The sequence below is a fragment of the Lepidochelys kempii genome, chromosome 2 (genome assembly GCF_965140265.1).
Source record: "Lepidochelys kempii isolate rLepKem1 chromosome 2, rLepKem1.hap2, whole genome shotgun sequence".
Taxonomy (NCBI): Eukaryota; Metazoa; Chordata; order Testudines; family Cheloniidae; genus Lepidochelys; species Lepidochelys kempii.
In genome coordinates this window covers 123056280-123071632 of record NC_133257.1, presented here as the reverse complement: position 1 = coordinate 123071632, position 15353 = coordinate 123056280, and the positions used below count along the sequence as shown (strand labels likewise).

Genomic DNA, 15353 nt, shown 5'->3' with positions numbered 1-15353 from the left:
ACAGTGACCTACTGGGTGATGGCAGGCAAGTCATTTCACCTCTGTACGCAACAGTTTCTCTTCCTACCCTTTTGTCTATTTAGATTGTAACTTCTGGGGGAAGGGATTGTGTCTCACTATGCATTTGTACCTTGCCAGCACAATTTGGAGTATGAATTTTGGCACGATGCAGTATAAAAGGCTTCTCCACATTAATACAGTATATCACGGTCATGAGCCTGAAGCAAATCTCACTGATGCTAGATTTACACCAAATTCCATTCACTGTAGTGGAACTTTTTCTGATTTATGCCAATGTTAGCGAGTTCAGAATCAAGCCATGTGTGTCTAGGTCAAATATCACAGTGGTAATGGGCCCTGAGTCTCCTGTCAGAGAAATTTCTTTTCAGCAGAGATATATTAAAAATAATGTGATGGAAGCACTGAGGTTGTGTTTTAACTTAACTTGACTGTAGCAGGGGGAAGGTCAAAATATGTTTTTAGTTTAGTGTTCCAGAATTTGCAATAATTAAAAAGTTTTAGCTTCCAAATGCCCCATATCCCATCCATTGATTGCACAGGAAAAGGAATGCTTCCTACCTACCAATCAGGCATGGGTGACAGCTCATTGGAGCCCATTTGCTTTGGTAGCAAAGCTTCCCTTCTTAACACTCTTCAAAAGGTTACTTTTCCTTCACAACTTTCCTAGAGATTTACGTTTTCTGTTTGATACATCGTATTAGATTGGGCAAGCCATGTTTAATTATGTGAAGTTGCTGAATGCAAAGTGACACACAAAAGCTGTCATGACAGCGTTACAGCAGCAATTCAACCTCTGTAGATGAAAGCAAAACTCATCTCATCCTTAACTATGGAATTGCAGCTGGTGTCTACATAAAAATGCCAAATGGGAGGGGGGTGGATTAATGTTGCAAATGAGTTAAAAAAATCATTTTTGTTCTTATCTACTGCAATCTCACTCATTTGAAATTTAGGAACTTTTCAAATCTCTACGATGCTTTTCTATACATTTTGGGCCAGCTCCTCAGCTATTGTATATTGGCAGAGCTGCCCTGAAGTCACTGGAGTTATCCCCATTTACACCAGCTGAGAGGATCCACTACTTTCAAAAATGTATAGTGAATGAATGTGTAATATGAAGAGACTCCTTCTACGTGGTCGGGAGTTCTGGCATTTGCACCTGAATCAAATATGGATTAGGTAGCACTTAGCAGTTGCATGGAGGTTACCCATGAAAGGCAAAGGAACTGGAATTGCACTTTGTTGGAGAGACTTCCATATCTTTCTTTTACTAATGCATAAAGAAGGCTTTCTTTGGCCTATCTGATGGTCCACTTGAAAGTCACCTCCACATACATAAAACCTGGCTGAGGATCACAGTTCTTTTATTACTCCACAAAGGTATTAAAATGCTCAGTGAAACTAATGAGAATCCTGGCCAATTTTTTTTTTATTATTATTTAAGAACACACACATGCCCCAGTCTATTCAAAATCATTTTAAAGAACTTTAATCATACCAAATGTGTCAGAGCTGTTCTCAACATTTCCACATATACAAAGGACAAGACGCCAGAGGTCAACATACAAAAATACCAATATTTTAATATATTAAAATTGGGGCCAGTGGGGGAAAACCAAAACCTGATGGACTTTCTAGACACCATCTAGGACAGGAGGAGCAAGGAAAGAATGGTTTTTAAAACATTCAGCAGCTTGATATCCCCTTTGAAAAGTCAATATTTGGCAGAATTTTGATGAGACAGCCCTACAGCTCATATCCGAAGGGCTATTTAGCCCTTTAAAACAAAGTTTGAGCTAAATTATACACATTATTGCAAATGAACTGTGTCAAGGACTTTAACTACTGAGCAATATCAACCTACCATTTGATTAGATTATTATTAACCTACAGGGGGAGGTGGGGAGAGAGAGTTGGAAAGGGCAAGGGAACATACCTACTTAGCATAATACAAGGAGAGAAGCTGGTGCTGCAGCTATAGAGGAGGCATGGCAATACCTTGGGTGCCTCCAGGCTAAAATCAACCTTCACAACATCTCATGGACCAATTAACAAGACTGAAAGTGATTTGAAAATGTATTGGAGGGGGTAGGGATAAGAAATAAAGGAGTTGCAAAATATAACTGAATGAGGCTTCTTACTTTGATTTTAATTGAAACCAAGCACATTTGTCTTTACAAAAATGTGTATACACACCATATTATTATATATCACGGCCAGTCTAAAGACTTAGAAGTCTTTGTACTGGCACCGAGAGGTACTTCAGCTGTCATGATGATGCTGGATTGTTTTGTTTACAGCTCCTGAAACTTGTCTGTACTGATCAGGACAAGTATCCTCACTCCTTCCTGAGGAATTTGCCAATACACCAACCTTTGCTAATAAGGTTAGTTCAAAATGCAAAGGAACGCCAGCCAGGACTACTGGATTTCTGAGACCACTTAGTTTACAGTTTGCTTGAAACACTCTTGGAGGCTGGAGCTATTAGCAACAGAGTAGCTGAAGCAATAGGATCTGAAATCAATTGCAAGTTACTTGGACTAATGTTGGAATGCTGACAATTGACTTCCCTAGAGAACATATCTATGTGAACTGACTCCATCATTACTCTTTTCAATGTGCTTCCCATACACCCTGGTAGACTACTGGCTTCTCTTTTGATTGTCCCTTGGAAAGGTCAGCTCTTGTATGTAGGGGAGTCACCTGGCTGGATCCCACAGCTGCTCCCTTTGAGTTTTCCTGCAGATGTGGAGTACTTGCTGATCTCATCACTTTACTTCCAGGGCTTAACACACACGCATGCCAGTCAGGTTTAGTTTCTGCAACAGGAACCCTGCTGGCACTCATTTGAAGCACAGATGAAAAACAGGGCAACCACTGCTTTCCTGTGACAATATTTAAATAGCCATAGAGCAGATGGTGCAAACATGACCTGCATTAACAGCTTTACTCTTCTTTGTATCTCTTGTTGGACATCGAAGAAGAAAACAAGTTAAATCAAGGAGGGGAAAAGGGGAGGGGGTTAGAAGCCACCACAAAACATTATGTAAGCGGCACAATAACCTGAGACTGCTCAGAAAAAGCAGCAGCATTTGACAGGTATTCTGCCTATTTCTGGGCTACTTTTTCCATGTCACATGAAGATGTATAAAGGAAAGCAGTCCCTCATTTCTTGGAATATCAAGGTATCAGGAATAGGTCTAACTACTTGAAAACCTGGAAGAGGAAGCTTATGGCAAGGATCTCACATTTCTCTTAAGTTCATCCCTGGAATAATTTTTATGGTAACCACTAGGCAACAAAGCATAAGACTGCAAAAATGTTATCACAGATGTATTTGACTATCCCAGCTATGGTAGAACCTATAGTATGTCCTTACAGATTGATTGATTCTAGAGAGAAGGAAAAATTGTAGTAAGAAAGTTCATACTTCATTTCAGCACAATGGGCCAAATCCTGTTTTGTTTTGGTTTTTTTGCCCCCCCCCCACACACACACACACAGGTAAAAAGTCCAGTTGAGCCAAATCCTGTAGAAGTGAATTAAGGCTCATCTACACAGGGACACTCAGGAAAATTAATCCTATTTAACTATGGGTGTTAATTTAAAAGGGATAGGATAAATTGCATTAAACCCCTGTGTGGACACTCATTTGGAATTTAAATGGTCTTAATTCAATTTAACTTGGTTCATGGTCCTGAGTGTCCGAGTATAAAGTCATTTATATAAAATGTCCTTTCCTCAGGCAAAATCCAGGTCACTAAACTGAAGCAAAGATTTAACAGTCTTTTCAAGAGACAAGGAATTTATTCACAAACCTGGCTGATCTGCAATGAGTAGCCATCTACCGATAAAGATTTATAAAAGGATAGCTACCTTTACATACATTACACAGCATATAGATTCTCATTAGCTGAGCCAATCAAATGGCTTAATGAAGCAAAAGGCCCGATTGCTGTTGTTACACAGGTGAGACTCAGGACTAACACCCCAAAAATCACTACAAAGGCTCAAAGACAATAAAAGCTAAGTTGTCCTGTGCCATAAAAACTTTCCTACCTTTCAATAAGCATTTTAAATTTAATTGGCAACATAGGAAATTTTATTAAGATTTTTGGTGTCACAGTTTCCAGCTGTTACAGTATTTATGATGTACTGCAAACAGAAGCTCACATGTACACCTGAAACTCATCAAGGACTGTGTACAGGAGCAGACTCACCCCTGCAGCACCTCCTGCTGGTCATTGGGAATTAGCTCTTTTCCAGCCTGGAGTGCCCTCTACAGGCCAGTGATCCACAAAACTCTGGCCCCCATGTCCCTCACAGACCCCTGTGCCCCTTTCTCTGGGGTTCTGCCCCCTGGCAGTACCCCCACACTCTGCCTCTGGCTCTCCCCTTCCTAGGGAACCCTCAACTCACTATCCCCACCTTGCCTCCATCTGGGCCACTGCCAGTCATCACCAAGCCCCCACTCCCTGGGGCAGACTGCAGTGTAAAGAGCACTCATCATAGGCAAGGGGGTTTGGACCTGTTGCCTTCCTCTGCCTCCCAGTACCTCTATGGGCCTTGGAGCAGGCCTTACAGCTTGGGAAGTTGCCAGCCTAGAGCACCCTACTCCTTCCCCAGCCCTTCTTCATTCCCAGTACCCAGACAGACCCTGCTCTCTCCTACCCCAGGGAAAGACTCCTTGGGTCACTGGCTCACAGCCTTTTTATACAGGCCAGCTAGGGCCTAACTGGGGTGTGGCCCAGCTGTGGCTGCTTCCCCAATCAGCCACCCCCAACCACAGCCCTCTCCAGGGCTGCTTTTAATCCCTTCTATTTTAGGAGCAGGATAGCCACCCCGCTACAGACTGAAAATCCAAATCATGAATTTCTATTTGTTTACCCCCCAAAAAAATTTAAAATTACAACACTTTTACCACTGATGCACTAGCTTTAAAAAAATTCAGTTCGTTTTCAAATTACAGTTCCTATACTATCTTACTTTTGAAAAACCAAATGTAAAAATAATATCTTGTTTTCTTTTTGTTTGTTTTTAGAAAAATCAGGGTCATTTCAAGGGTGAAATACTGCAATTTATCCATTTAAATAGATGATGGGACTGGTGATGGAAATAGCAGACTGATAAAAAATACAACTTTTTAAGTGTGTTGGTGAGGTTCCATGTTCTGTAGTACATTGCTTCCACTGGTTAGCCTTATTATCATTCAGAATGCTGCAGCATAAAGGTGTGGCACTTATTTATGAGTAATTTATCATCAGAGAGGCAAATTTACAAAGAAATCCAGGGCCTAAACACAGGTCAGAAAAGGAGAAAGGAGACTGCATTCATGTAATGAGGAAGAATATTTTTGTGCGTGCTGTTTCTATTGTGAAAGATACAATCAGAAGGACCCAAACCAAAAAAAAAAAGTCAAATGGATCAAACATCACTAGCAACAAATACAGACAGTATCTGGTTGTTTTGTTTTGTTTTTAAATTATCTGTTAATCTTGGCAATATTCCACAAGATACTTGACCTGCCTGGGTGACTGACCAAAGACACTAAATGTTGCAATAATTTGTATACCACAATATTACTACTAGTGGTCACATTTTACAGCCCTTATCTCCCTGCTAAATCCGGACATGCAGCAGGCCTGTCTTGTCTTGTCTAACCCAGATGGGAAAAAACAAAAAACTTGCAGCTTCAGTGTAGTTAACTAGTTTAGCAACTACCAGCATTAAGCGGAGACTCAGCTATATCAACCTATAGGTTTAGTAAGTGCCTTAGCTAATCTCAGCAGGAAAAGGTCATTAGAATCTCCAGAGTTTTGTTATTTTTCTTACTTAAGATTTTTCTGTGAGTTGAGCGTTCTACAGCAGTGGTTCTCAAAGTCGGTCCGCCGCTTGTTCAGGGAAGGCCCCTGCCGGGCCAGACTGACTTGTTTACCTGCCGCGTCTGCAAGTTCGGCCGATCGCGGCTCCCACTGGCTACGGTTCGCCGCTCCAGGCCAATGGGGGCTGCGGGAAGCGGCGCGGGCGAATGGATGTGCTGGCTGCCCTTCCCGCAGCCCCCGTTGGCCTGGAGCCACCATCGGCCAACGCGGCAGGTAAACAAACCGGTCCGGCCCGCCAGGGGCTTTCCCTGAACAAGCGGCGGACCGGCTTTGAGAACCACTGCTCTACAGGATGCGAATAGTGGGCAATTAAAAATAGAACTTATAGGAAATTAAAAAATCTTTAGCTATGTTAGTACAAGCTTCTATATTCAAAGGTTTGAAAATAGTGCTGGTTGGAACCCAGAATTCCCATTTGATGGGAAAACCCCAAAAAATCATTTTTTAAAATTCTGTTCTGCATCAGAACAAAAACTCACAATTTCAAAGTTTTCCATGGAATCCAGGGGAGTCTGAGATTTTAGTTTAAAAAAAAAATCAAAAATTCTGTCTGGACTTACTCAAAACAAAATTGGTGAGGTTCCCTAAGCTGCCCAGAGCAGGCTGTCAAGAAGCTGGGGAAGCCTAAAAACCAGGCTATCAGAGTCCTGGTTTTGCAGCAGCTCATGAAGCAGGCAAGCTGGACAGAAACCAATGGACAGGTTCCTGAAAAACATTTTGATTTTGACGAATCAGCATTTTCTGGTAGAAAAATGTCTGATCAGAAAATTTCCAACTAGTTCTACTCAAAAACAGCTGTACTATGGGATTTACAGTCACAAAAGCATCTGCCTGTTAATCCTACTTTTAAGTTGCAAAATAAAGTTTCTTCAAGGCAAAGCTACTTTTCATATGCTTTTGAAAATCATTCAAAAGACTGAGCATGATTCAAGAAAGCACCTAAGCCCATGCTTAAATCCATCCCTATGCAGAAAGCACTAAAGCATGTACTGAATTTTAAGCATGTCCCTAAATCCATTTGACTGGCTTAACTCAATGTATAAGAGCTTCTCAGGTAGGGATGTTTTCCTGACTCAGAGCCCAACTGTTTAAAGAAAAAGATTTCTTAAGCAAATTTTAGAATTTGAGAAGCATTCATGTCCATTATACCAAATTATTTAAATGTGAAACTATACATAAGCAGTTCAGCAGGTAGATTGGCTCAGATGCTTTGAGAACTGGGCATTCCTTTCCCGTAGTGGAAATTGGAGCCTTACTACTATGGGACAAGCTGATTTTAAAAATGAACTAACATCAACCTATCAGCTCCACTTTCTTAAATTCCATATCATCTTTCTCTGGAGTGGAACCACAAACTTTCTCCCCCCAAAAATAATAATTTATCACATTTATTCCATCAACAGAGGTAAAAGGACTAGCTACAACATTTGTATGTTACTGAAAACTGACCCATGATCTCAGAGATATGAAATAAACAGAATCTAGTTATTCATAGTAATAGGACAATGAATTTCCAATTCTTTAGGGACTACATACAACTTAGATTTGGAACTGAGAAGTGAAATTTGAATCTGAAGTCAAGCAACCTAACAAGTTGGACAAGTTCTCAGATATTGATCGAGATTCAGATCCCTCTTTAATGGGTCCCACCCCAGAAATTCAGAACCATTCAGTGCATGCAACTGCAGATAGGTGATGGAAATTTTCAAGACTGATGCAATGACATAAGACACGCTTTATAATTCTTAAAATAGGCAGGTAAATACTCTTGGGCAAGTAACTACTCGACTTTCTCAATTGCCTTATTTACATCAAATTGAAAAACAAAACAGAAAAACCCAACCCTCTTATATCACCCTAATTTTTTCTTACATACAAATGTGAAGTACAGCAATACTGCCTTTGTCTTCAACTAAACAACTTCTTAAATCAAACAGGCGTGACAGTGACATTAACATGGAATGCCTAAAGAGCTTTGTGGAGTTTTTCTGGGCTTTTCTTGCCAATTTTGTCAGTGACGTTTATTTTTGCACTGGGATATGACCATCTCCTTTCCATACCTTTGGCCTTCAATAGAAGCATGCTTGTAACTCATGCTATTCCCAGGATTTAAGGGCTTCTCAGAACCTTAGAACAGCCCATGCACTTTGCAAGTTTCTTAATTAGGCAGAAAACTTAACTTCCAAAATACTCAGCCTCAAAACTGAAAGGGGTCCAAGATCTGAATTAACCAAAATTTCAAGTTGCCTGGCCAAACCACTCTTGAGCTATGTTATAACAAACCATCCAACTCCCAGGCATCAGAAATAACTAATCTAATTCTTCTCAAATTTGCCTGATAAATGTCTCCACTCACTGCAAATACCCAGTTCTAAGGTTTCAGAGTAACAGCCGTGTTAGTCTGTATTCGCAAAAAGAAAAGGAGTACTTGTGGCACCTTAGAGACTAACCAATTTATTTGAGCATAAGCCTAATCATCCCTCCATTCAATTTTGCCCCTCCTCCACATCTCTTCATCCCAATCAGTTCAATTCATGACACTTCCAGCTCCCTGCTAATTTCATGAGCCTCTATCCAGGCCCAAATACCCTTTCCTCTTGCTCATTTGACGAACCCCTAATAACTCTCAAATACAACCTTCCAGCCCTGCTCATTTCAGGGCTTCTCATCCCACCTCAGGTAGAAGCCTCTGTACAGTGCCCAGGCAAGCAGCAGTTCAGAGGCTCCTCACCTGAACACCAGGAGGGCAGTCCCAACAGGATCCAGGAACTACAGTGTTTGGGGAGAGGGGCAGTTGAGGGGGCAGCAGCCAGGGCACAGGTTAAGAGACAGCTTATCACAAGGAACTGAGGAAAAAGTGTGGACTCCTCCACAATGAAGAAGCTGCCTCAGGGGGTACGACACCCCCAATATAACCATATAGCATTCGTCCATTCTTGGTTACTTATAATCCACTCAATCCTAGGTAACAGAGATAATCTTCTGAGCCTTGCTGTGTGAGTGCTATGGGTTTAGTATAAATAGTTTCTTCCAGCTGTGAATCCTCCCTAATGCCTGCTTCTGGTATTTGGGAAAATACTTAGTGAAAATTTAGCTAATGTTTAGATCTAAAATAAAGAGATATTTACTGAAGCATTAATTGAATGCTGTAAAAATGCATTCCCTGGACATTTATGGGGCTTCAAATTTCAACTGCTTAGACAACATGTAAGTGCTCATTTGCTAAAGATGCTAAGGGCAGGTTGAGAAATGGCAGCTAACATTCCGAAGCGTGAAACAAGCTGTGTAGTTTGCGTTGGGTCAATACTGGCATGCAAAATGTTAAAGTGACAGAAAGAAAGAAGAACAATCCCAGCTGTCAGGTCTAAGGACAGTGTAAAGGAAAGGAAAGATCATTAATATGCTGTAATTCCATTGCAGCATTCCAGTAGAACCTTGCCCTGCTAAATACTCAAACATAAAGGTCTTTGCTTTAACTGTATATAAATCCTTCTTATAGCCTCCTAGGTGATGTTTGGATTCATTTGTCATCATGCATTCCCCCACAAAAGAAAGAAAACCCCAAATTTAAACCCACATGCCCTGGGCAGCTGGCAAGAGGAAACATTTTAAAGCCAGCATTAGACTAACTATATTTACTAGACATATGGATGTCTTCTGTAAGAATTACTGTGTTGTAATACAGCTTGAATTCACAGAAGTGTGTTTAGATCTGGGATTTTTGATTCTGGCCAATCACTGAGGAACAGGTCACACTGTTACCTTAGTGCAATAGGTATTAACACACACACACACAAAAAAAATCAAGATAAAGTAGATTCAAATCATGTATCAGTCACAAGTGAAAATAAACTGTTTGGTCTCATCCTCACCCTGTTTGCTTATTTTGCTGTGAATTTATTACATGTATAATCTCCATTCAGTAAAAGCCTCATGCCTGTAATACTAGCAGGGGATGGGGGTTGGCTGATCTGGATTAAGGAGCACTGGCATGATCTTTTTTTGGCGGGGAAGTGACACATACCTGCCTGAACAATACATGCTCAGGCTAATGCCAGTAATATCTCACTTGTGTAAGGAGTAAATTCACTCACAAATTTGAAATCACTTGAACCAGAAGAGAAAATCTTTGTAGCTCTGTGGTCATCAGATGTAATTTCTACTCAAAAATCAACTATTTAACAACAACAACAACAAAACCACCCCCCAACACACACACACACACACATTTTGAAAATGTGCCACAGCCCACACTTTAAAAATTTGTCTTGAGGAAGGCAGCCAAATGCTAGCTTTGGTTACACCAGTGTAAATACAGAATAATTCCACTGAGTACTCACTGTGCTGTTCATTTTAAGGTGAAGGACTAGAGAAACCATAATTCACTTGATGTATTCATTCTATTCCTGCTAATATTTTATTCGTACCAACCTTCATTAATAAAGATGAAACTTTAGGCTCCCTGTTTACAAAACCACCCATGCTTTTTCCATATCATTTAAGCACAAACACTTAATACCCAATTTTCTAAAAAATCACACATACCAAAATTGCTTATTTTGAATTTGTAAAATTCACTGAACAAACTTTCACAAAGTGTACCCTATTTCTGTCTCCCAGCAAAGCACAAGCTAAAAACTGAAGCTGAGACCTTTAAAATAAAAGAAGCTGTACTCTCTGTTAAACAAACAAATAATACACCTTCATAAAGGGTATTTGTTCAAAAATGTAGGTGCATAAATAACTTCAGACAAGATTAGTATAAATATATACTATATAAATAGTATAGTATTTAGTATAAATAATGTTTGCTCAGCTAGTACTTATGCCATAAAAAAATAAAAGTTTGTCTTCCTTTTTCAAGAACTGAGTAGTGATCAAAAGAGTTGCTGATATACAAGGATTAAGAACCTACCCAGGAGCTGATCATTTGGGCATGAAATTGGTGCAGAAGAGGGATATTATGTGAGTTTAAATGTTTTTCCTGGGAATAATTTTTCTAGCACGTTTTGCAAAGTTATAGCCATAGATAGCTGTCTCCTTTCTGAATGCCAAGTATGGGACTGAGGAATATAAAATGGAATAGAGCACACTGCATTTTAAAGTATGAATATTAACCTAATTGAGAAATGGTCTAACACTGTCTATTGCAATATACTACAGCTCATCAGCATAAAGCTATGTGATCTAACATGATATGAAGGTTGCAAAATTTAAATGAGTCGCACTGCCTAAAGCAAAGAAGAATCTTCCCCCATAAAATTATATTTTTGAATAGGCGCTAACCCACAAAAAATCTTGAGGTTTTATTTATTGCACTCACACAAAGACTGTAAAACAGGCAAATGTCGGAATCAGAAATTAGGTCAGCCATGCATTTCAGCAGGCTCTTAACAGTACAAGAAACTCACACTAACAAAACAATGCACTGTGTTAAGTAATACAATATGGCGTTCTGGTCAGATGATGCCTACATCATTAATACCAGATTAAACCCCATATTTGCCTGTTGAGTAATGTGTTATGCGGTGTAGCATTTTAACCTAATTTCTGGTTTATCCTTCCCTCTTCATGTGGGGAAGGAAAACCAGCACCTTTTATGAGAGACATTATTTGAAAAGAACACAAGAACCTGCTTTGTCAAGAGCTTCGGTTAGGCATTTTATGGTCATTCCAATGTTAATATTATTAGTATTGTACTCTCAGGGCCTTCTACTCTACTGTCTTGCACCTTGTCTAGTCATTTACACTTGTGCTCAGTGAGTGCAAAATCGGTGTCAAGCAGCTGATCTAGTAGCATGTCACGCCCACGCCCCCCTCACGTGCCACGAGGGTAGATGATTACAAGGGGCGAGGCAGTAGAGCACTATGTCCTCTAACTGTACACTAGCATGGAGTCTTACGAAGGCAGAAATATTAGCGGGCTACAGTTCCATTACATGCTAACATGTAACATGGATGGAAATTGAGTTTTCCTTACAAGACGATGCTGCAGATTAACAATTTTAATACCGCATCCGTTTGGAATTAATATTCCTTTCTATTACACCCCACGTTCACTGATGTCCAGGAGCTGAATGTTTATAACAAGCGTTTGTAAACTAGGTTCTCTGCATATTGCATATGGTTCTGCATGTGCTTTTCTTAGTGGAAAAAAGGAGGTATCAAATGTGTCACCTCTGGGGTATTTTCTTTGTTATGCCCACACAAATTACAGTAGATAAAAGCAGGCACAGTGCACCAGGAGCTTTGTCTTCACGTGTAACCTTACATATACTAACTATATATGCCATTCTTTAGAAAACAGACATGGGGGGGGGGAGGGAGAGAGGAGAGAATCTAGCACAAAGGAAGATATGTGCTCTGTATTGTATTTTCGAACGAGAATGGTGTTCATAATGAGCCAATTTTTCCTCAGTTGCACTGGTGCAACACCACGGACTTCTTTCATGTGCCTAACTCAGTTGGAACAAGGTTCTCCAGTGTTATTACATGGGATTGAACTATCTCAAATTAACTATTAGAAAGCATATTAGTAATAGATTAGAGATCATTGTTCACTGTGCTTACACCTGTGTAATTGTCCATTCTTCATACTAACAATACAAATCAGGCAAACCAATAGTTTTTTTCTGCCACAAGTCCCACTCTGACCCTTAAAAAAAAAAAATCAAACAAATCCAGACTTTCAGCCAGATTCTGATACCCTTACTCATGCTAAATACCTTACTCCACAAGAAGTCCTACAAAAGGTGATGAACCTTCTTATTAACTGAGGTGTTAGCATAAGTATCCTAATCTGGCCCTTTATGAGCAATGAACTGCAGTCACATGGGCTTTGTAATATCAACATGCAGTAAAAAATATATAATTTTCTCTTGGTAGTTTCACATTTGGCCCTAAGAGGAATCAAGGTTTATACTACTGAAAGGAGGCACAGGGCCTGATTATGATCTCACACAGGTTTTACACCAGTCTGACTCCAGGGGGTTAGGAGAGGCAGCATGGTCAAGTGGCCTGGGTTCTGTTCCCAGCTCTGCCACTGACCTCATCTGTGACCTTGGGCAAGTCCCTTTCCCCTCTCAACCTGTTTTCCATCATTGGTCTGTCCTATCTATCTAGAGCATGAACCCTTTCTGATGAGAGCTGTCTCTTGCTAGATATTTGTACAATGCTTGGCACAATGAGACCTCGATTTCTGTTCGGTCATCTAGGCATCCATAGAGTTACTGTCAATAATGACACAGCTACAACTATGACTGAACATGGAGGCGAGGCTGGTCCCAAATTCTAAAAAATAATTTGCTATCCAGTCCTTGCAGGAAGAATGTCCAGCACTTCTATGACCCATCCCTTCACTAACCCCCAGGCAGACCAGAGCCTTGAGAAGACCGCCTGACAGACCAGAGGTGAAACAGCATGTCCACTGTTTACACTTCAAAGCCATACTTCATGACAGGGCTTACACAGCAAAATTTTGTCTGCACTTTTAGGTAGCCCTACTTCTTCACTTTCCTGCTCCTCTGCTTGGATCTTGCTTTAGCAAAACACTTGGAAAGGACACTTCACTACAGGTGGAAACAAAATGAAAGTATATGACAAAACACACATCACATATGAAATACAATCGCTTGTAAAATGTTTCCTTTTAAAAACTATTATGCAACTTTCAAACTTATTTTAATTAATGTGCAATTTAAAATATATAAAAAGCCTTACCAACTAAATGATATTTTCTTTTATACAGTTCCCCTTCAACCCCCATTAAAAAGAATATGTATGGACTGGCACTGGAATATCTTTACTGAGTCTTACACTGATTCTCATGTTCAATTCTACTTATACATATAGCATTTTGATTTTAATCTACTGCATTTAAAGACAAAGTGATCGTATCATATACTTTTACAGTATAACCAGCTAAATAGATGTCTTTAGTCTCATAACATGATAAAAATCATTAGAAGTTACAGTCCATTTGATCAATGAGGATGGTGACGCATGCAGTCTTCCTCAATGCTGTTACCATCAGATGCTCATTATGATTTTCTCTGTACTCTGCTGAGAGGTCTCACATTTCGCCTTTTAGGATTGCCTTCGGACTGTCAAACAGCTGTCTAGTGTCAAGCGTTCTGTAGTAATTGGTCAATGTTGCAGTGCATCATCTCAGTCAAGCCTGTCATCACCACCACCTTCCCAATCCCTAAATTATCCCATCGGAGTATTCTGGGAGCAGACCCTTTTCAGCCGCAGGAAATCACAGTGAAACGCTTGGAAATGCAAGACATATTGTGGAGGACAATACCAAGGAGAAAAACCAAGACACACGCCACCAAGATCACAGTGCAAACACCTGACCAGGTGGAGCTCTTCACAATGCCCCTCCTGTCTTGCTCCTCCTCTCCGACTTCCTGCGGGATCCCTCCTTGCAGGGGCTGCTGCTCAGCTGGGATTGTCATCACAGTGACTGACTTTTGCTGACTACCTGGCAGGAGGCGACAGCCAATGTCTCCTGGCAAAAGCGCTCTCTCCTTGGAGATGGGCAGGGGCAACATGTAGCACCCATTGCTAGGAAGTTTGATGAAGACTGGAGTGTGCTCTGAAGTATGGGGAATTGCAATCACAGCAATTACCTCTGGGTCATCGGGCAGCTGGGATACAGAAAATCCCGGTGGCAGTTTAGTGATACCTCGGCACCAGGGACATCTCAGGTCCTTCTGGCTTGTTCTCATCTGCTGAAGGCAAACAGAACAGCAGGTATGCTTACAGTCCAGCAACTTGGGCCTCCGTCTGGGGCTGTAATAATTGAAACAAATCTGACATTCCAGCAGAGAGTCCTGGGACAGTGTCTCCATTGTAGCACTAATGGAGAAAACACCCAAGTATCTTACAGAGTCTTGCTGTATAGTCCAAAATCTGAAGCCTGGTGTAGTTCCTCTCTTCCTGCGACTTCTGCCTTTTATCTCACCAGTGAAGGACGATGGTTAGGCAGTTTGTAGATGAGCATCTGACTTTAATCTTTTGGTATCTGAGCAAAACAGAAAATTCAAATGAACCAGGTTAATTGGGAAGACCAAACAAAATGCAGAGAAAAAAAACAACAGATTTTAAAATGCAGGAGAATAGAATCTGCATCTCTTAAGATGATTAATAACTAGTGTCCTTTTTTAGATCCAAATTTTCAGGTCAGTCTTTATTGGGCTTCCATTTTTGTAGCTACATGTAACCACCAACACAATTTTGCAACGACAGTTTATGCCCGCAAAAATGGAGGCTAGAGTCTCAAACCCTGCCCCTTAGCCCATCTTTCACTTAACACATAAGTGAGCTGTAGCTCACGAAAGCTCATGCTCAAATAAATTGGTTAGTCTCTAAGGTGCCACAAGTACTCCTTTTCTTTTTGCGAATACAGACTAACACGGCTGTTACTCTGAAACCACATTTTTAGAA

At 40.5% G+C, this 15353-nt stretch overlaps 1 protein-coding gene across 10 annotated transcripts in view; it reads right to left on the bottom strand.

Annotated features, from left to right (window-relative positions):
- Positions 1–11196: 11196 nt before the first annotated feature.
- Positions 11197–15353, bottom strand: part of RNF152 (ring finger protein 152) — a 58634-nt gene continuing 54477 nt past the window's right edge. For all 10 annotated transcript variants that reach the window (XM_073332253.1, XM_073332249.1, XM_073332251.1 and 7 more), the window contains one exon: positions 11197–14931. In XM_073332253.1, the coding sequence (XP_073188354.1) occupies positions 14147–14758 (612 nt within the window). In that variant the 5' untranslated portion in view covers positions 14759–14931 and the 3' untranslated portion in view covers positions 11197–14146. The remainder of the gene's footprint in view (positions 14932–15353) is intronic.